Source organism: Vombatus ursinus, unplaced genomic scaffold, assembly GCF_900497805.2.
Source record: "Vombatus ursinus unplaced genomic scaffold, bare-nosed wombat genome assembly UNPS02009173.1, whole genome shotgun sequence".
In the NCBI taxonomy this organism is placed as follows: Eukaryota; Metazoa; Chordata; class Mammalia; order Diprotodontia; family Vombatidae; genus Vombatus; species Vombatus ursinus.
This window is the reverse complement of record NW_020948951.1, coordinates 10,768,594-10,790,207: the sequence shown is the minus strand read 5'-3', so window position 1 is coordinate 10,790,207 and position 21,614 is coordinate 10,768,594. Positions and strand designations below refer to the sequence as shown.

Genomic DNA, 21,614 nt, shown 5'->3' with positions numbered 1-21,614 from the left:
TATCTATCTATCTATCTATCTATCTATCTATCTATCTATCTATCTATCTATCTATCTACCTATCTGATCTCCTCTCTCTGTGTGTCCATACCCATCTATGTCCTTATCTCCACATCCCTATTTCCACTTGTCTCCATGTCCTTGTTTCTGTCTCTGGGTCCTTGTCTCTCTGTCCATGTTCTCATCTCTATGTTCCTAACCTGCATCTCTGTGTCCTTATCCCCATGTTAATGTAACCATCTTTTCAGCCTTGTACCCATTTATATGTCCTCCTTGTGTATAGGGTCCTAGCTCTGTGTTTCTGTCCCCTATCCCCATCCCCATTTCTGTGTCTTTGTCTTTCCTTCTTGTCCACACCACCCTCTCCCCCCACCCCCGCCCTTATCTTCATGTCCATGTCTCTATCTCTCTAGTCATGTCTGTATCTCCATGACTCTATTGCCATTTTGGTGTCTATGTCCCTCTATACATCTATGTCCTGGTCCTGTCTCTATCTCTGTGTTCATGTCCTTGACTCCATATCTATATTCCTCCTTTTTTTTTCATCCCATAGTCCATGGTTCTTATCTCTGCCTTCATGTCCCTGTCTCTGTGTCCATGCCTCTATCCTGATGTCCCTACCCATCCCTGCCTCTGTTTCTCTTCTCTGTGTACATTTGCCTATGCCTCGGGCTCTCTATTTGAAGGAAATTCTTGGGGCCTATAGAGGGCAGCAGTCTTAAGTAGTTGATATTGCCAGTGGCTAAAGGGGTTGGATGCCTGAGGGCTAGGGGGAGGGGATGTGCCTGCAGTTGTACGTGTGGGGGAGAAAGTGAATTTAGACTGACCAGATCTGCATATTCCAATCCCAAGAGACTTTATTCTGGGGATTTAGACCTGAATTTAGAGATCCCTCAATCCAACCCTCTCAATTTACAGATAAAGAAACTGAAGCCTGGAGAGGGAAAATGAATTGCCCAAGGTCACACAGGTGTGAGTAGCCCAGCTGGACGTTAAACCCATATCCACATTATGTCATAATGGACTTTCTGTTTCCTGGACTCAAATGCCAGGCTTCCCAGCTGACCAGGAGAAAACCCCTCCCCCCGAGGAAAGTGGACATTGAGAAAAAGGAGCCTTTGAGTGTGTGTGAGATGTAGGTGGACAGGCTTAATGTGTTTGCTATTTCAGGGTCTTCCTAAATTCCATTAATCCAATAGGTTGCAACTTTTCCTCTCCTTTCTCCAATTTCCTTGGACTTTTCCCAACTCATGCACCTTAAACTTCTCACCTTCATTGTTCCTTAAAAGTCAAAGATCTGTAATTTCGTAGAAATGGGAAATGCTTTTACCAGTGCAGATTGTAAACTGTCTATAATCTGGGAGAGAAAAAATCAAGTAGGTCTTAGAGAATTGCTTGAGACTCAGAACAGTTAAGCAATTTGCCCACAGCTACACAGCTAGCAAATGTCAGAGGTGGGGGACAGAAACTCCAGTCTTCCAGATTATAAGTCTAGCATTTTGCTATGCCACATCACCCGACAGGACGAGTTGACAAAATTTTTTAACAGAGGGAAAATGACTGACTACTGATATGGGAGTCATTTGAGAGCCAACTCTCTGTGAAGTCAGCTCATGGATTAATTGGAGCAAAAATCAGAATCAATATGAATTAGAATAAAGGATAAAAATGAAAAGATACATTTAATTATAGTAGCCTTAATGGCCCCAATTTAAGCAAACGATTGACTCCCTGAAATAGAAAATAGCAATAAGTAAAGACACTGACTATCACCATTTCTTACAGAAATTTAACTGGTACCCAACAGCCACCACCGGGAGAAAGCCAGAGGAAGCATAAAACTGCCTCCAACAAGAAATGCTTGATCTACTTGGCAAGCCCAGAGGCATGGTAGCCAGGAGCAGAAGAGACTTAAGAGTATCAACTTCTTAAAAAAACATTGTAGAGGAGAATGTGAGAAGATTAAGTGCAATAATTTCTCACCAGACAACAAAAACCATTGGAGGGGAGAATTAACTTGTGAAGAGTTGGTGGGAGACCCAATTAAGTGGGATTATTCCAGGAGCTTTTGTAGACATAATTAGAAGGAGAACAACCAATACACTTAAAATAAAACAGATCTGTAGGCATTTTGAGGGTAGTTCAGTGTCATTACCAACACTTATAGAAATGCTACATTTGGACTCCACCACCTTAGTTCCTGATGCATTGACTCAGGAAGTAGCAATGACACTTGAGATTCATAGCATCGTGAAAAGGGAACTGACTTTGGAGTTAGGATCATGGGTTTGAATCCTGACTCTGCTTTTTAATACCCATATGACCTTGGGCAAGTCACCTCACCTTCTCTGGATCCCAATTTTCCCATTTGTAAAATGAGAAGCCTGGACTAGATGACTTTTAAGGTCTTTTTCCAGCTGTTAAGCCTATGTTCCTAGTATGAAATTAGTCCTTTCTATTCATCTCTTCAGATGACCATGTGAGTTCCTGATCCAAGTTCAAATGAGGAAGAGGGTGGAATATTCTTGCAATTAATCCAATCCTTAATTGCAACATTGCAATTGGTGGGCAGGGACATCACTTGATAGAATGAAAGAACTATGGCCCATAGAAAAAGTAGGGAATATGAATACCCTTCAACCAACAATATCCCCCAAAAAGGTTGGAAAGGGGAACATTGACAGTAGCCCAATTTCTTTGCAATTGACAATAGGAAAACCCTGATCAGAAAACAAGTGCCCAGTGGAAAGGCAACAGCTTTGGGTTTATTCATTTATTTCTTATACAGTTATGGCCATCAGAGCCACTTGAAAAAATGGAAAGGCCAAGAGGGTTGGGTATGTGTCAAATGGAGAAGTCTTCTATAGAATCCCCTAGAGATTATGGGAGAGTGGTCTACTACGTGATAAAGCTGGTGTCACTTTCTCATGAGTGCTCATGAGTACCTACCAGAAGCAATCAGGAGTTCTTAACCTCGAGTCAGTGAACTTATTTAAAAAAATATATTTTGAAAATTGCATCTCAATATAATTGGTTTTCTTCATAATCCTATGTATCTTATTTTATTTATTTAAAAACATGATTCTGAGAAGGCGTCCATGGGTTTCCACAGACTAACAAAGGGGTCCATGAGAGAAAAATGGGTATGAATCCCTGTTCTAGCAAGGAGTTCTCTTTGCTAGCACCAGAGACTTTTCTGATGCAGGTGATATTATCACCATTTTCACACAAATTTCTCAGCTTGAAAAAGGAGAACTCTGTGATTCCAGTTAATAGGCTCATGTAGGACTCTGCAAAGCTGGCCACTCCTACCTCAACCTTGCAAATTGAGTCTTAGCCTAGAGTCTCTCATAGGTTCCTGCACCCTTCTGTGCACCTAACATCTCTATGTGGAGGAACTTAATCTACTTCTTTCCATGTTGTCCCTCCTTGTTCTCATTTCTTTCCCCACTCTCTCCATCTCCTTACCTTTGCCGCCCTCCTCTCGCCCCTTGCTCTTTTCTCCCCAGAGCTGGGTCTCCCTTTGTGCTTTCCCTCCAGAGTCTCCACAGGCCTGAGCACTGGTTCTAAGGATGAGTAGCCATGCCAATAGCCTTTTCCTGAGGGAAAGTGTTTCCCAACGCCTTGGGAGGCAGAGTTGGCTGCAGGGGTTTCAGGACTCCATGCAACAGCGTGCAGCCCGAACCCGGCTGCAAATCCAAACTATGAACCGGGAGAGAGTGTTCCGGTTCCTGCGGAGAAATGCCTTCATCCTTCTCACAGTCAGTGCTGTGGTTATAGGTAAGCACGGGGTAGCGCGCTGGTAGAGACACTTCTGTCAGGGGAGTGGGTGTATATTGGATGCACGGCCCTTTAGAGCAAAATCTGTGTTGATGGGGTTTGGGAAGCAGTTCAGGCTGAGCCATGGTTGTGAACTCTAGAACACAGACCATCTTTGTGCTCTCATTATATCCATATGAGTTTTTTTTTCCTTTTTTTTTTTGGCTAGACAATGGGATTAAGTGACTTGCTCAGGGTCACACAGCTAGTAAGTGTTATGTGTCTGAGGCCAGATTTGAACTCAGGTCCTCCTGAATCCAGAGCCAATGCTCTATCCACTGCACCACCTAGCTGCCCCTCCATATGTGTTTCTGAAGAGGTCTTGTCTAGGGCTGTGTTGTTGAAAGACTGCAGCTTGGTTTGTTTCTTTTAAGCAGAGCCCCCTACAGATGCCCCTTGGCTTCTTATCTAGGAGACCTACAGTCCCTCACCACTTTCTTCTTGGCCCCTAGGGATCAGCCTTGCCTTTGCCCTGCGCCCTTATCAGCTGACCTATCGTCAGATTAAATATTTCTCTTTTCCTGGAGAGCTGCTGATGAGGATGTTGCAAATGTTGGTGTTGCCCCTTATTGTCTCCAGCCTAATCACAGGTAAGGAGGCCCTAGACCCACCTCCAGAGTTATTATTCTCTTCCCAGCACCCCAAACCTGGGGATATTGTCTTTGCCCATGACTGCATGTATATACCCCCACTACCTTGACCCAGATCCTTGAGTCCAGAGTCACTGATGACTTAGAGTGAGACCATAACCCAACTTAAAGCCATTATTCTGTCTGGGGACTCAAGCTTTCCTGTTCAAATCTGGACCCATACCAACTACTCAGAACAACTGGCCCTGACTCTTCCATGGAAGTGTCCAACCCCAGTTCCCTTTGACTCTAAGGAGTCATCTCCTTCTATTCTTTGTTTCTTCCCACATCTTCTCACTAGTGAGGTTGTGAGAGCGCGTATGGGACAGATTTTTTTTTTGGAAGGGGGTAATGAAAGAATGCTGGACTTTGGGGATGCAGCCATGTTATGAGGACAAGAAGTCAAAATAGAGTCAGGGGAATGTTGGTGGGGAAAATAAGGGGAGTCAAAAGGTAGCTTTCAGATGGGGGTGGTAGGTGATAGCCTGTATGGGTGATCTTTGTGGTCCTATAAGATTGGGATGGGAATATGAATGGCCAAAGAATATATACACATGATTCCCATATGATTTTGGAGGACAGCACTGAAGAATACCATTCTAGGACTCCTCCTTATTAGGGGTTAACTCTGAGCTCCAGAAAGTTTAGCTCTTAGGCTCCCTGTGATGAAGATAACTCTGTGCTCCTAAAGTGATGTGGTCAATGACCATATGGTGAGTTGTTCTTCCGTAAGGCCATCCATGAAGTGGCCCCCAGGACTGCCCATTATGTCGAGGGCAGAGGGAAAGTTGGAGCAAGGCAAATTCTGTTTCTTGTGCCAGGAGAAAATACCTACTTCTTAAATCCAGGAGTACCAAGGCATGCTTCGGGCAACAGAAAAGCTGGGAAGTCTAGGGATAAGAGGGGATGATAATGGTGATGGAGAAGTGGAAGGCTGTGCAATAATGAGAGGGATAGGTAAAGGTGGGAGAACCAGTGGGAAAGGGATAGAGCTAGAGGGCAGGCCAACAGGTCAGGTGAGGATTGGTTAGGAATGAGGAGAGCCAATGAAGCAGTGATGGAGTGGGGTTTGAGGAGTCCAGTGGCATTTGGATAGGGGTAGGAATAAAGTTGTTGGGATACGGAGGAGGGATAGGTGAGGGGAAGGGAGTCAATGAAAGAATGGTATCAATGGTGGGTAGACTAGGGGGAAGTAAGGTAGGTGACACATAGAGGAACTGATCTGTTGGAGAGGGTGGAGCAGAGGGCTGAACTGTGTGGCTTCTCCCAGGTATGGCATCTCTGGACAACAAGGCTTCAGGGAGGATGGGGATGCGGGCTGCTGTTTACTACATGGTGACAACAGTCATTGCAGTCTTCATTGGCATCCTCATGGTCACTATCATCCACCCCGGGAAAGGATCCAAGGAAGGGCTGCACCGAGAGGGTCGCATTGAATCTATCCCTACAGCTGATGCCTTCATGGACCTCGTCAGGTTAGTGTTCTTTATTCCCGTCAGATCCAGAAACAGTGCCAGTTGACTTCAACACCTTGGGGCACTGGTCTCCATGCTGTCCCTAGGGTCTCCTTATTTCATGAGGTAGTCATTCCTTTGAGCCTACTGTAAATGTCTTGAGGACAGTTACTGAGTCTTGTCTCTTAGCTGTTGTTGTTTGTCCTTCACTCTCAAAGACCACCAGGAAGGTGATGCCATGATATGCAAGGGAATTGGATTTAAGTGAGGGAGGGCTGTGCAAAGTCACCAGCCTCACTTCCTTCTCTTTCCATCTTTGTCCAGTGGCAAGATATAAATCAGGATGACTGGAGACTGTTCCCTGGCCCCCGTGTTTCTCAGCATCAAGCATAGGGCCAAACACATGAAAGTGTTCCATAAATACTTTCTGCTTAATTGATAGCTCAATTCTACTCTCTTTGTGACTCTGAGCAAGTGACTTCACCTCTCTGAGTCTCAATTTCCTCATTTCTAAGGTAGGATAATAACAGATTCACTATATACACACCTTGCTGGAAGACCAATTTGCTTTTGGACGTCTCTAATCATTAATGTTCCCTCATAATGAGCTGAAATCTGCCTCTCTTCAACTTGTTCTTAATTCTACCTCTGAGATAAGAGCAAGTCCAATCCTATATCCACATGGCAGTTTTTCAGATATGTAAAGAAAGCTATCATGTCCAGCCCCTCCCCCCCTGTCCCCCCATACCTCAAGGTAAGAGACTATGGGGTGGAGCATATGACTAGAATGTAGCTGTGGAATGGTATGCCTAATTTATGAAGAATAGAATAAAGAAAAAGAAAGGCTTACTAGTCCAACAACTCACTTTTTTTTTTTTTTTACAGGGGGGAAATGTGATGTGATTTTCTCAGTGTCGCATAAGTAGTTAATGGCAATCTCAGGCCTAGAACTCAAATCTCACAAGTTTTCTGTAGAAAGTATGTTAATGGATCTGGGATCTGGTCGGTGTGGGTACTGTTTCCATCACTGTAGATCATAACTCATCCATACCTTCTCATCTAGTGTGATTCTTGTCCTTATTTTCCCATAAATCTACCACAGGTCCACCTGCCATGCTGGGGGGGCTCCCTCTAGGTTGCTTGACATTGTGTGTTTATCAATCAAGCTTGTTGACCGTCCATCATATATCCCTTCCTCTGGGTCCAGGAGACTGTGAGCTCCTTGAGAGCATGACTATTTTATTTTTTGTCTTTCTTTGTATCCCCAGCACTTAGCACACTGCCTGGCACATGGTAAACATTTCATAAATGCTTACTGACTGGATGGTTGGCTGGCATGACTATCATACCTTCTTATGACATTCTTTACAATGCACTTTCTGTAAAATTCCTCATGGGTAATAAATTGTATCCAAATTTTGACTACCATGTACTGAAAAAAATGCCACATGGGTGACTTGAATCTTTAATTCTTTGTATACTATAGTGTTCAATGAATCAAAGCTATGTGACATCACTGGAAGACTTTTTTTTTAATGGGCTTTGTTTCCTGAAGAAGTATATAGTCATTGAAAGCATTACACAACTTCCCAAAAAAATCCACTTAGTTTTCTCCCTTTTGTTCTATACTATGCTTTGCTCATTGTCCATTTATGGTGACTGTCCAAGGTCTATGTTCTGATAGACCAGCTCTGTGGATTGTGTATCCAATTGCATATCATACTCTGGACAGCAGTCATTCTTCATCCACTTGGTTTTTCCTGTGTGAATAGTTAGGGCAGTGGTATCACAAGCACTCTTAGCTTTTAGAGTTGGAAGGAATCTGAAAGATTATCTAATGTAATCCTCTCATTTTACATATGAGGAAACTGGGGCCCAGAGCATTGGAATTACTTAGCCCAAGCTTACACAGGTAGTAAGTAGCAGAACCAGGATTTGAACCCATATTTTCTGACTCTAAAAGCAGATCCTGTCCTCAAGGAACTTATAAGTGAGTCTCTGATGACTCAGTTAAATGACTTACCCATGGTCTCACAGCTAGTGAGTGATGGAGCTTGAACTTTAAATCCAGGTATTTTGACTATTTTATTTTGTTTTTAAAATGTTTTATTGATGCTTAAAAACTATTTCTATCATGTACCAATACCCTCCTCCCCCCATCCTATAGAACCCTCCCTCAGAACAAAGAAGTCTTCTGAGTAATCCAGTACCCTATTGACTATATTCTTGGAAGTAATATAGAGGCAGATATACATTGAGATGAAAGTGAGAGCAGCTTGCAAAGGATTACTGTGTTGTAAAGAAAGGAGAGATGGTAGAAGAATGGACTGGGAAGATCCTGTCAAGGAAAACCTGCTGGAGGGAATTGGAGAATAGATGAGCTGCTTAAATAGCCAGGTTGCTGCTATTCAGCGGCCATTGTGTGGCTGAAGACTGTGACCTTCACAGGTCAGACAGAGCTGCAGGTAGCAATTTTGGCATTGGGACAAGCATCATGAAATGCCCTCAAATCAGCTTTTAAAGACAAATTCAGCTGAAGGGGAAAAGAGAGAGATGCAGTGACACCATCTAGTGGGGATGGGGAGCAGGGATGGGCCAGTCCATGAAGGAGCTCACCGAGGTTGCCATGTTTCTTTTACAGTAGCTTCCTATGCAATTATTCTTGCTAACTAGGTGCTAAACACAGCTGTTTCTACACTGCTGATGAAATGCAGACAATATCAGCCTCCTCTAAATTTTGGTGCCTTGGGATAAAGCCCCACTCACCTCAGTCTTGTAATAGCTGTGAGGTCAGGGCTGCTTAGTTCTTGGCTTTCCTATAGCATTATCCACAGCTCAAGGAATGTAGACAATGGAGGTGACTTAAGATTAGTTGTTAGTATATGTGGTCAGGGAAGTGAGTGTGTGTGTGGATGGTAGGTGGAGGCATATGAATCTAGGTGCTCCTGGTAGTGAGATAAATACTGAAATAACTGACTAGTGATGCCAACATGGTCTTCATGAGGTCAAGGAGAATTAGTACCTAGATGATGTCATTGGATTTGGTATTAAGAATGCCACTAGTAACCTTGGAGAAAATAGCTTCAGTAGAGTAGAGGACTGAAGCTAAAGTACAGAGTTTTAAGAAGAGAGGTGGAGAAGGAAAGACAGTGGGTTAGGCTTCAGATTTAGAGAGGATAACAGTACAAAGAAGGAGAGAGATTTTATGTTGACCCACAAAGGAGCAATATAGAAGGAAAGTTTATTTTGGGTTTCCATTTCTGCCCCTCACCCCACCCTCATACAGCACATGGGAGGACTGAGTGGTTTTGAAAACAGAAGAAAAGGAGATCGTTTTTGAAGGAGAAATGGAGGCTGCTATTGAGAGAAGGGATAAGTATTCAGAGCAGTGTCTTTTGATTATGAGGGCCAAGGTAGGTGAGTGGTTGTCATGGGGTAAAGAGGTAACTTGGTGCAATCTATGATCTTGAGGAATCATGTAGTTGAGATCTCTGATGAGGCATCAAGTGTCCATGGAGCAACTGAGGATAAGTACAGGAGATGCGGAGGAGGAGAAAGAGACAGAATTTACCAAAGAATTGGTAAATAAGTTATTGGTGGGGAAAGATCACGTTTTACTTGTTTCTGGTCTCTCTTCATCCTGACTAGTTCAACTGGAGGCAGCAAGGCATGGTGAAAAGAGCACTAGACTTGGAATAAGAAGCCTTGGGTTAGAAGTTTTGTTCTACCAGCTAGGTGATTTGGGGTTAGTCATTTCCTCTGTCTAAGCAACAGTTTTCTCACCTCTTACTTTCTGAAATGATGGGGTTGGATTGGGTGATAAAGTCTCCTCCAGCTAGAATGTTCTGTGTTTTAGGGCACTTTCAGCCATGTAATCTGCTTTCTCAGTTCCTTCCAGTTATGCTTTTTATTGTTCTTTGTGGCAAGGTCCTGTCCACCTCTAAGGTTCTATGTTTTGTGGTCACACTACTCCTTATGTTTTAGTCTTACTGTCTTCCCACCCTTGGTTCTTTGCAGAAATATGTTCCCACCCAATCTCGTGGAAGCCTGCTTCAAACAGGTGAGAGAGGAGGGCCAACGTTTTGTTCATGAGGATAAGGGGTGGGTGGAAGGATGGTGGTCAGGGGGCCCAGGAATGGGAGGGAAGGAGAGAGGTCCTTCTAAGGGTTGGACAGTGGGCCTTAGGAAGGGCCTGTGTAGGTGAATATGCCCCTCTGTTAACCAAATGTTCAAGCTAAGATCTAGAGAGGGTCTCATGTGCCACGACCTCCCAGAGGTAACATAAAGACTGAAGCTTTGGGTTGAGGGAATATTGAAACTTCACAGAAGCTCCAAGTTAGAAGAGACTGCAGAAGATATTTGGTTCAACTTGTTCTTGGTGGATGGGTCTTTATCTTTCTGATTTCAGTTTAAGACGCAGTACAGCACCAGGGTGGTGACCAGGACTGTCATGAAGATGGAAAACAGGACTGAACTGGGTATCTCCCCTTCACCTTTTTCTCTAATGGACAACGGCACTAGTGTCCTGGACAATGTTACTCGCGCCCTTGGCACCCTACAGGAGGTACTGAGTTTTGAGGAGACTGTACCCGTACCTGGCTCAGCTAGTGGCATCAATGCCCTGGGCTTGGTGGTATTCTCGGTCAGTTTTGGCCTGGTCACTGGCAGCATGAAACAAAAGGGCCATGCCCTGAAGGTATTCTTCAACAGCCTCAATGAAGCCATTATGAGACTTGTTGGTGTCATTATCTGGTGAGTGAAGCAGGGTAGATCTATGCTTAGAGTTTGAGATGGAAGGGGTTAGAGCTCAGAGCTGGATGGGAGAGACTGAAGATGCTAAAAGGTTGTTGTTGACAATCAGTCAATCAATGCACATTTATTAAGTGCTTTCTATGTGCCAGGCACTGTGCTAAAGCTGGGGATACAAACAGAGGAAAAAGACACTGCCCTCAAGGAGCTTACAGTGTAATGGGGGAGATAACCTGCAAACAAATACATACAAAGCAAATTATATACAAGATAAATAGGAAATAATTAACAGAGGGAAGGCACTTGAACTAAAAGGAGTTGGGAAAGATTTCCTATAGAAAGTGGGATTTTAGTTGAGACTTAAAGGAAGCCAGCGATGTTGGTAGGTGGAGGTGAGTAGGGAGAGCATTCCAGGCACGAAGGACAGCCAAAGAAAATGCCTGGAAATGAGAGATGGAGTGTCTTGTTCATGGAACAGCCAGGAGGCCAGTGTCACTGGAATGAAGGGTATATGTTGGGGAGTAAGGTGTAAGAAGCCTGGAAAGGTAGGAAGGGGGTTAGGTTATGAAGGGCTTTGAACTTCAAACAGACTAAGAGACCAGCCAGAGAGGATAGAGTCATGAGTTAATAGGGTGGGGGTGGAGGTAGGGAGACAACTAGGCAGGAGGGACTTAAATTGGCATGTAGGGAAGCTAGTTATGGAGAAGAAACATAAGCTGGAGATGTGTTGGAAGAAGAGAGTCATAGAGATGTATGATTCACGATGGGAGAGGGTTGTGGGGAGAAGAGGCTGGATAGGAGCTAGTGAGCTCTGGATATGGCCCGAGTATTTTTCATGGTGAAGTGAAGACCATGGGACCTGAGGGCTTTGGGGAGTGAATGATTAGAATAGACTTGAATCCTATACATTGTAGGTAAGGCAAGTTATCTGGCAAAGGCTTTCTAAATGTCCACTGACATCTAAAAAGCTCCAGAAGTCATGATAAAAGCATGAAGTGTCCTTGAGAACATAGTCATAGAGTGCCTTTCCAGAATCCATTTTGAATCTGGGGTTTAAAATGTAAATATAATGATCCTATAATAGTTGACAAAATTATCAAAATTGGCTCATGCTTTCATTTTACATTAAGAGTCTTGTCTCCTTCCCAGCTTCATGTGACGGGAAGGAATACAAACTTGCTTTATATAAGAGTATATTTACAGAATGGAATCAAAATGTAAAAGATACAAAGTAGAGTGCAATTTAGTATAGTAGAAACAATATTTCATTGGAAGTTAAAGGACCTGGGTTCAAATCCTGAGTCTTCCATTCTGCCACTACCTGTGTGACATTGGTTAACCTCTCTGAGTCTCAGTTTCCTTGTCTGTAAAATGAGGGGATTGGACTGGATGACTGCTAAAGTTTCTTCTAGCTCTAAGTCCACATTCCTCTGATCCAAATGTACCCCAAAATGCGAGAGGTCATTTAGTATGTAGAGTACATACATTTAGTATGTAGAAGTAGAAAGAGCCTTGGCCTGGGGATGGGGAAATTTGGCTTCAAATCTTGCCTCTATTCCATAATTACCAGCGGTATGATTATGGGCAAATCCCTTGAACTCCCAAAGATTTAATTCCCTCCTCTGTACTGAGGAGGAAATGAGGATAATGCTTGCCCCATCAGCGCCCCCAGACTTGTTGCCAGGACTTAGTAAAACCATCAAACTCTAGAAATGGAACCTATCATTATTGCACTTTAAAATTTTCGATGCAAGAGTTTCACTGATTTAGGCAGTTTTCCTCCATGCTGACGCCCTTACCACATGTGTGCACATTGGAGAAAAGCAAGAAGCATTGTGTATTAGGGGGGAAAAATAATTTAGAGTCAGGGGATCTGGGTACAAATCCTACCTTTGGGCAAGTCCCTTACCTTCTTTGTGCCCCTGTTTCTCTATCTGTAAGAAGAAGGGATTGAATTAGATGATATTTTCTAGCTCTAAACATGAGAAGGAAAACCGTCTAAGACCACGTGCGTCCTGGGGTGGTGATTGGTAATAGCTACAAGAAGCGCAATTTCCGTATCGGCCACTAGAGGGTACTCTGAGCCCAAGTTACTATCTGGGAGATGCTCTAAAAACCTTCAGCATATTTAAGCAGTTTGATTTCCTCACCTGCGTCTCTGGACAAGGATTGGAGAGCACCCTTAGCCTTCCAGTGACTGTCTAGGTTCTATCTTGGCTCAGTGAATACAGGATTTAAAACGTAAAGAAAGCTATTGTATAATATTTCATAAAATTTTCAAAATTGGCTCATATTCCCATTTTCCATTAGGATTTTTATCTCCTCCCCAACTTCATGTGACCTGAAGAAATACATGTTTGTATTATAGAGTACATTTACTGAAAAGAACAAAAATTGAAAAGAGACATTATTAAAACTCCTGACCAAATCTCTCATTTTGGTAAAGATCTGACCTCCCTCTCCACCCCCACCCCCTTGCTTCCCTAGGATTACATTCCTGCCCTCCGCTTTCACAGCAAATGGGAAGAGAGAATCTTTTTACTAGCCAACTCCTGATCCTTCTTACCTGATTGCCAGGTCAGCGTCCTCTGTTCCCAGGAGCTCCCAGAAAACTTCTGCAAACTCAAGTGGCAATCTCTGCCCATGATGCATTTCCAACTGGCTCACTGTGTGCCCTCATCTTGGCTTCTACTGCCATGCCCTAATCAATAGGTCAAGCTACCATGTGCCCCACTGCAAGCTTGGGACCCAAAGTGGCCAGCGTTCTTGGTCACTGCTTGCCCACTTGGTCATTGGTAGTCTATTCCCTTCATTTTACTCCATGCAACATGAGATGACCTTTCAGAGACTCCAGAAGGTCATTTGAATTAGATTTTCTGTTAATAGTTCCTGGCAATTTGCTTCCAGACCCATGAAATTCTTTTTCTTGTATGGCATCGAACAGATGCAGGGAAATGTTTGAGATGGAGCTACCTTAGCAATTTCAAACCCAACTAGCATCGACAAATGCTTCAGTAGTCTCTTTCTGTACAAATGCACTCATTTCATGATTTACAACTGAAAAGGGACCTTGATGTGCATCTAGTTCAGTGGTTTTTAACCTTTTTTACATATCATGGACCTCGGTGGCAGTCTGGTGAAGGCTAATATTCCTGTGGTTTGTTGCCCGCATTCACAATGGAAGGGAATGCTAAATTTAAGATAGAGGTCGGTGAAAATAGATGTTACCCACTTCTCCCAAGTTCCTGGTCCAACTTCATGGAACCCAGGTTAAGAACTCCCGATCTAGGTCAGCCTTCTCGCCTTACAAATGAGGAAATTGAGGTCCAGATAATAATAATTAATAATAATAACTAGCATTCTATAAGGCTTTGAGGTTGGGAAAGACCTTTACAAATATTCTCATCTGTAAAATGAGGGGGTTGGGCATAATGGCCTCCAAGGTCTCTTCTAGCTCTAAATCTATGATCCTGTTTCCTTTTCTCTCTTTTTTTTAAACTAGTGAAAGTCCTGGAATGGTCTCACAGAAGAGCAGTAGTGTTAAAGACCCCCAACTAAGGAAACCAGTAGGATGAGTAGGGGCAGCCTACAGGGTCTAAACAATCCTGGGGGATGATTGCTATTGTTATCTCCATTTTGCAGATGAGGAAACTGAGTCACACTGAGGTTAAGTGACTTGCCCGTGGTCACACTGCTAGTAAATGTCTGAGGTGAGATTTGAACTCAGGACTTCTTGACCTGAGATCAAGTGCTCTTCCTACTGCTCCATCAGATAGAGGAACTGACTTGCCCAAGGCCAGATAAGTAGCAGAGCTGGAGTTTGGGCAAAAGTTTTCTGGCCCCAGAGCCAGTAACCTCTTCACTACACTATGTTGCTTCCTTTATTAAGGAGAAATCTAGGCCAGAGACAAAATGATACAATGGAAAGAATGCAGGATTTGAAGCAAGAAGATAAGGGTTTGAGTCTTGACTTCACCTCTTCTTAGGTGTGTGACCTTGGGGGATTATGCCGGGAGTCTGGTAGGAGCAGTAGTGGTCTGAGAGAGAGCGAACTTGGCCAGGCGGGCCAAGAAGAATGGGAGAGAAGGTCAAGGGGAAAGGGAGAGGGAACCACATCTCTCACTCTCTTTGTTCCTGTAGCAGACAATGGGCAGCATGAGTTGGGTGCTTCTGTAGGCTGAGCCTGGCTCTGAGGCAGTCACCAGAAGGGGAAATGTTGGAGTCACCTGTTTGCATGACTACTCTATGGCATGGGATCAACTGACTGCCCAGGGTTCAGCCCAAACCTTTTAGCCTCAGAAATTGTACAGCCCTCCTTCCACTTGTAGAATAGAGGAAGAGGGAAGGAAGGAGGGTAATGTATACCTGGGTGCTGAGATGGCAGAGGTTCAGAACTGAGTAAAGATGGCTATAGGAGAATAGGCTACAGGAATCAGTGCTCTTGGCTTTGGGTCTTGGGGAGCTGGACTAACAAAACTTGGGAGCATTTTCCCAAAAAAGAAGACTTGGCCTTCGCTAGGGGTGAAACCAGGGAGCTCTCTGACGTGTATACTTTGGTCTGGGACCCAGGTATGCTCCTGTGGGTATCCTCTTCCTCATTGCTGGGAAGATCCTGGAGATGGAGGACACAGCTGTGGTTGGTGGACAGCTGGGCATGTACACACTGACTGTCATCGTGGGCCTGCTCATCCATGCTGGGGGTGTCCTCCCACTTCTCTACTTCCTCATCACACACAAGAATCCCTTCCCCTTCATCGCTGGTATGCTGCAGGCCCTCATCACAGCCATGGGCACTTCCTCCAGGTACTGACTCCCCAGCCATGGGCCCCTCCTCCACTTTCAGCTCAGCTTCAGCCCCACCCCTTCCATCTGCCCCTTCTAGTTCTCTAGAGGCCCCTCTTCAAGCCTCCCCAGGCATGATCTGATCCTCCATCCCCAACCAAAGCTGGAATGTTGTACCAAATATAGAGTGCTATGTTTAGGAAAGACAAAGACAGACTGGAATTGGCCTGGAGCAGGGTGACCAAGTTGGCAAGAGGACTGGAGACCATAAAAATAGTAACTGTCTATACTGAAAAATATCCTCACTACACAAGTATGTGTATGTATGTATCTGTGTGTGTTTGTGAGTGTGTGTGTGTGTATGTGTATGTGTATGTGTAGTACTTTAAGGATTATAAATCACTTTCTTGAAAATGTCTGTATAAGTTGGGTAGCAAGAGTGCTATTATGTTCATTTTTACAGATGAGGAAACTGAGGGTCAGAGAAATTCATTGACTTGCTCAAGGTCACACTCAGCTAAATATCAGAGCAGGGATTTGAACCCACGTTTCCTGATTCCTAGTCCAACACTCATTCTGCTATCTGCCCCTGCATCTCTTTGCTGCCTGACTCCCTTCTTCTTCCCTTGTTTCTTATCTGGTTATTCAGAAACCACCACCTACTTCCCTCCCAGTACTCTCTTACACACACCCCAGAGTACAAGAGCTATTTTAAAACATTTTATTGACAAGGAAAATCTTCACTTAAGTCCTCCTGTGATGCCTCACTATGGTGTGGTGGTGACCACATCCTTACCCCTCTGGCAGGTCTATATATTAGGGAATTAAACTAGCAAAGGGTGGAGGAGTCCACTGCCAGAAGGTTGGCCTCTGGAGGATGAATTATGGTAATGTATGTTTGGCCATAGCTACTCATGAGTTTTGTGTAGCAGAGATAAGAAGAAATATATAAAAATAGGTGAAGTAATACAAGGTTCATATGACCTCAGAACCCCAAGTTCACCAAAAGAGTCCTGCGTCTCTTTCCAGGGTCAAAGGACACGACTCCAGGGCCCCCACTCTTGGGGAACTTGTCTGATAGCTTAGGATCAGTGAACTCCTGGGCTTTGTACCATGTGGGTCATAGCCATAGGACTATTGGAAGGAGAATTTTAGACTCAAATCTTGTCTTTGCTGCTGATCTGCTGTGTGAATTTGGGCAAGTCTCTTCCTCTGACAAGGCCTCAGTTTTCTTGCTTGCAAAATGAGTATGGACCCAAAGATGTTTAGGGTTCTTTCCACTGCTGATACTTTGAGATCTTAGGATTATGTGACCCACTAGGGAGTCAGTCATATATGGGATTGGGGTGCCTAGATTCCCATTGGGTTACAGTTGTCTTTGATTCTTTCTCACCACCCTCCTTCCATTTCTCAATCCCACTCAGAGCTCTCAAATTTGCCCCTCCTTAAGTCTATCATCTCCAAACAACCTTAACCCCCACCTTGCTCAGGACCCTCCCCAAAAGAAGAGCTAAAAGGATTTTGCAAAAGTGATGAGATAATTTGTGCTGTTCTGTCCAGGTAATGCATCATCCTTTAGATTGGGGCTTTTCAGAGCCAAAGGCATGAGAGATGTGGGGATGTGGGGCCTCAGAAAGTAAGGAGGTGGGTGTGGAAGGCCTCTCTGGCACCCCTTCATTCACAGCACACTGGTTTCTTCCTGCTTCATCTGCATGAAGGGCTAGTATAGCCTCTCTGTTGGCCCCCAAAATATTTTCATCATTTACTCACTGAGCCCTATAAGGCCTTATGAGATTCCCTATAAGATTAAAAATGTGCTTTGTCAAAGCCAGAGGGCCTGGACTTTTAGTCTCTTCTTGACCCATGGCCCTCCAAGGCATTCTGTGGCCCCTCCTGGGAGGTGCCCATGAAATGCTCCTGGAGTCCTATCTCCCCAGCTCAGCAACTCTGCCCATCACCTTCCGATGCTTGGAGGAGAACCTTGGCGTGGATAGACGCATCACCAGGTTTGTGCTGCCTGTGGGGGCAACCATCAACATGGATGGCACTGCCCTCTATGAAGCCTTGGCAGCCATCTTCATAGCCCAGGTCAACAATTATGAACTCAACCTGGGACAGATCACCACCATCAGGTGAGTTCTACCATTGGTGCTGTGCTTGATATGAGAGTGGTGGGGGTGAGGGCATGGAATGGGAAATAGATGGAGCTGTGAGAAGGGAGAAAGTCTTTACTGACTGATAGTGGTAGAGGATGGGTGAATTGAGGTTGGGCTGAGTATGGGAAAGTGGAGAGAGCATTGAATGAGTTATTGACAGGATATTGAGGGGATGGGATTGAGAGGGAAGGTTAAGAGGATTCACTCTTCAGAGGAGAAAGGGATGAGGTGGAGGTAAAAGAATTCATTGTTTCAGAGTGATGGTGAAAAGAAGAAGTGAGTGACAGGGAGCCTGGAGAGGAGAGGTGTTGTGAAAATGGGTAGCAACCACACACCACTTCAGAGTGGACCTCATAAAGTCTTCCCCTGCATCTTGCTAGAGTTGTGACTGTCCAGGATCTTTGCAACTTCAGGGGTCAATATGATTAATTCTTAGATTCTGCATGACTGCTTTTTACTCCTGTGAGACTGATTCCTAAACCTGATGCCGTAAGATTAATTTGCACTGAGAAATAAAGAAACCTGGTCAGGCTGATCAGACCACTCATATTGCCTGCTCAGGGAATTGCCTTCACAGTGCAAAATCGCAGGATCTCAGGCCTGGAAGAGACATTAGAAGGAATACACATAGGACAACCTTGGGCCCAATGCTGGATCCTCCTCTCCAACCACCTTGACAAGTTGTCATCCAGCATTTGCTTAAATACCTCCAGCACACTTCCTCAGGAGACAGTCCGTTTCCAGTTGTCAGACAGCTCTAATCCTTAGAAAGCTCTTTCTTATCCTGACCCTAATTTGGCCTCCCTGGAACTTAAATCTGTTGCTCATACTTTTTTCTATCAGAGGCAAAACTGAGCCATTCCAATATCTTTCACATGATAATTATCTTTCTGCCATGATAGTAATCTTGCTTGGGTACAGGTTAGATTAGATGCTCTCTAAAACCCTACCCAGCTCTGAGATTCTGTGAAATCATAAGCAGTTCTCACCAAGGCAAAAGGAGTCTCAAATATACACAGTGGGTGATCAGTGAATGTTTTTTGGCTTATGGTGTAATTTGTTGTTCAGGGACATGTGGTTCCCAGAAAACTGACCTCTCTCCACCTCCTCTCCTTTTCCTCCCTGCTTCCTCTCTTCCTACATTCCCTTGGACCTGTCCCCATTTGGCAGCATCACAGCGACAGCTGCTAGCATAGGGGCTGCGGGCATCCCCCAGGCTGGCCTCGTCACCATGGTCATTGTGCTTACATCAGTTGGGCTCCCAACTGAGGACATCACACTCATCATAGCTGTGGATTGGTTCTTGTAAGTACGAACCAGGGTGGCACCCGCTGCCCTCGTGACCGTTGTTTTTCACTCTCAAGGCATCTCCTGCTCCCATTTCACCAAGGACATGGAATGTCAAGGTTGGAAGAGACCTTAAAATTTAGAACATAGAATGTAAGAACTTGACATTAAAGTCATTAGGGAAGGAAATTGAGACCCAAAAAGGGGTAACAACTTGCTCAAGATTACAGAGTGATTTAGGACATCTGGCTTCTATTCTAAGCTTGGCAACCATGTAATTGATTTTTTTTTTCATGTTCCTAGCTTATAATACTCCCTATAAATGTTCCTAGAGGAAGAGCAACCTAGACTTGTCACCCTGCCTCCTCCCAACAATTGCTATCTCTTCAGACCCCATATCCTTTCCTAGTCTATGGGTTTTCCCATCAATTTTTTCCTCTCTTCCCCCAGGGACCGCCTCCGAACTACCACTAATGTTCTGGGGGACTCAGTAGGTGCTGCCATCATTGAGCATCTGTCTCGGAAGGAACTGGAGCTGCAGGATGCTGAGTTAAGCCTCCCAAGCCTTGGAAAGTCCTATCAGCTCATCGCCCAGGAGAAGGGGGCCAATAGAGCTCGGGGTGGCAATGAAAGCAACATGTGAATGACTGATGGGTCCCCCAGGCTAGAGTCAGAGTCAAACTACCCATAGCTGGAGGAGCTAGAGAACCATGTCAGAGGGGTTCCTGGCCCATCTGGCTTTGAGTCCAAAGGCACCAGCTGCTTGGCCCTACATGGATCCTTTAGAAGAAAAAAATGAAAGTTTATACGAGGCTTCAGTTCCTGCTCAGTGTGTTGGGGGTTAACCTTCATAGCTTGGGCACATGGGGTGATATGGATCTGGACAAGAAACAGAGCCCGTCTTAGGATCTCTTGGGAGGAGGGAGGGAGGGAGCTGCCCCTATCCAAATGTTTTGGAGGGGAGAGGGGAAGGGAAAAGTCTCTGTCTCTATGATGCTGGAGGGGGGAGGGGAGGAGAAACCCTTGTGTCAGTGTCCCCGAGGAGGAAAGAGAAAGTGTTAGAGCATCTCCTGGGAGGCAACGAGCAGGAGGGGGAGGGAGACTAGGTGGCAGCAGTCCCTGGTCCAGGGTCCCTTGAGAAGGGAAGGGAAGTAAGGGGAGAGAGTGGCATGAGGAATGGTCCTTGTCTCTCTGCTTGAGGACCCAGGTCTTCTGCTGGTACAGATTCCCCTCCTCCTTGTCTTGGTCCTAAGTAAATCTCCCCTGTCCACCTCCCCATGTGTTATTTTCTTCACTCCCATGATCTATAGCTTTCAAATGTGAGGTGGAGGTCTCCAACAAGGCACACTCACTTGGTCATAGGCTGAATCCTGTGTCCCTTCCTTGTGCTTCCTGCCACAGACCTCAAAGACACCTCTGTGAGCTTTTACAGCCTCTCAGAATTGAAGCCATCCAGCCCAAACTGTTCTTGAATAAGAATTGTCTCTTCTGTCCCCTAATTTCCTAGCTCCTTCCCCTGCCTCTTGGCCCTCCAAATTTTCTCACAATTTGCAATAAGGTAAAGGGGCTTTCAGGAGAAGAGTCTTGGAGTTACAGTTTTGGGAGAAATAGAATGCTTGATAGGATCACAGATTTAGAGGTGGAAGGGTCCTGGTCCAAACCCTACATATAAGGTATGAGTATTGATCCTCTCTCTAGAAACACCTTCCTTTCATGGACCCTATAAGTGGACAGGCCAGTGGGCAAGGCTAGGATAGCTACTCAGAGCCAACACATGGTAGTTTGAGCTTGAGGTGTTCTGGCTTTCATTCCTCTTGCACATGTGAAAATACTGAATCCCAGCCTTTTAGTGCCCAGGCTCCATCATGTCTTGTTTGGTCACACCAATGGTTTTCAAATTGTGAGACCCTTTCAGGGGGTCTATGAGGTAAAAACTATTTTCATAATAATGCCAAGGCATTTTAATGTCTGATTTGATGAAAATTTATGGTTTAACCCACCATAACTAAAGCTCTTTAGGGTTCTCAATAATTTTGAAGTCTGCAAAAGGTTCCTGAGGCCAAAAATTTTAAGAACCACTGGTTTGGGCTTTAACTTAACACATGGTATCTTATAACTTTTAAAAAAATCTCATCCCACTAAGATTCTTATCTCCTTCCCAACTTTATGTGACCCAAAGGATTACATGCTCAGAGTATAGGGTAGAGCCCATTTACTGATACTCATTCGGTAACAGAAAGAAAAACCACAACATTAAAACTCTTCCACTGCTGACAAATGGCTGTATCAATAAGGCCTGAAGTCTATATATTTGCCCCCAGTCCCGTTCTTCAGCCAGGTGTTGTAGGATCACCTGGATCACCTTCATAGAAGTACTTTCCAGCACCCCATTTTTTAAAGTCCATGGAAAGTGGGGTGGGGAGGGGGAAGGAATTGTTTCACCAACCTCCACTCCTGCTTCCAAAAGCAGGCAGCCAGAGGATCCAGGGTCAAGAGCCATCTTGGTATTCTCCCTGGGAGGTTATCACTTTTTTCCATCCTACCCTTCCAACTCCCCCTTCAGCATGCTGCCACATGCATTTTCTTGTTGGGTCTCTCCTGGTGTGTTGACCAATCAAACAGCCATGGCAGTTCAGAAACTGCTAACTCTGATTCACAAAAACCTAGGAGGACTGCATGACTTCCCCTCTCCCTCTGAAGCAAGTTCATTCTCCATGATGCATTTCTTTCAATTGTGT

General features: G+C 44.6%; 1 protein-coding gene across 5 annotated transcripts in view; it reads left to right on the top strand.

Annotated features, from left to right (window-relative positions):
- Nucleotides 1–20,150, top strand: part of SLC1A6 (solute carrier family 1 member 6) — a 21,038-nt gene extending 888 nt beyond the window's left edge. The window contains exons 2-11 of one of the 5 annotated variants that reach the window (XM_027851321.1): nucleotides 919–1,135; nucleotides 3,541–3,780; nucleotides 4,272–4,409; nucleotides 5,719–5,923; nucleotides 9,920–9,962; nucleotides 10,311–10,654; nucleotides 15,221–15,454; nucleotides 17,371–17,565; nucleotides 18,760–18,894; nucleotides 19,327–20,150. In XM_027851321.1, coding sequence (XP_027707122.1) covers nucleotides 3,573–3,780; nucleotides 4,272–4,409; nucleotides 5,719–5,923; nucleotides 9,920–9,962; nucleotides 10,311–10,654; nucleotides 15,221–15,454; nucleotides 17,371–17,565; nucleotides 18,760–18,894; nucleotides 19,327–19,519 — 1,695 coding nt within the window. In that variant the 5' untranslated portion in view covers nucleotides 919–1,135; nucleotides 3,541–3,572 and the 3' untranslated portion in view covers nucleotides 19,520–20,150. Of the gene's footprint in view, nucleotides 1–918; nucleotides 1,136–3,509; nucleotides 3,781–4,271; nucleotides 4,410–5,718; nucleotides 5,924–9,919; nucleotides 9,963–10,310; nucleotides 10,659–15,220; nucleotides 15,455–17,370; nucleotides 17,566–18,759; nucleotides 18,895–19,326 lie in introns of those variants that run through there. The other 4 variants (XM_027851323.1, XM_027851325.1, XM_027851324.1 and 1 more) reach the window with 4 other exon arrangements.
- Nucleotides 20,151–21,614: the final 1,464 nt, after the last annotated feature.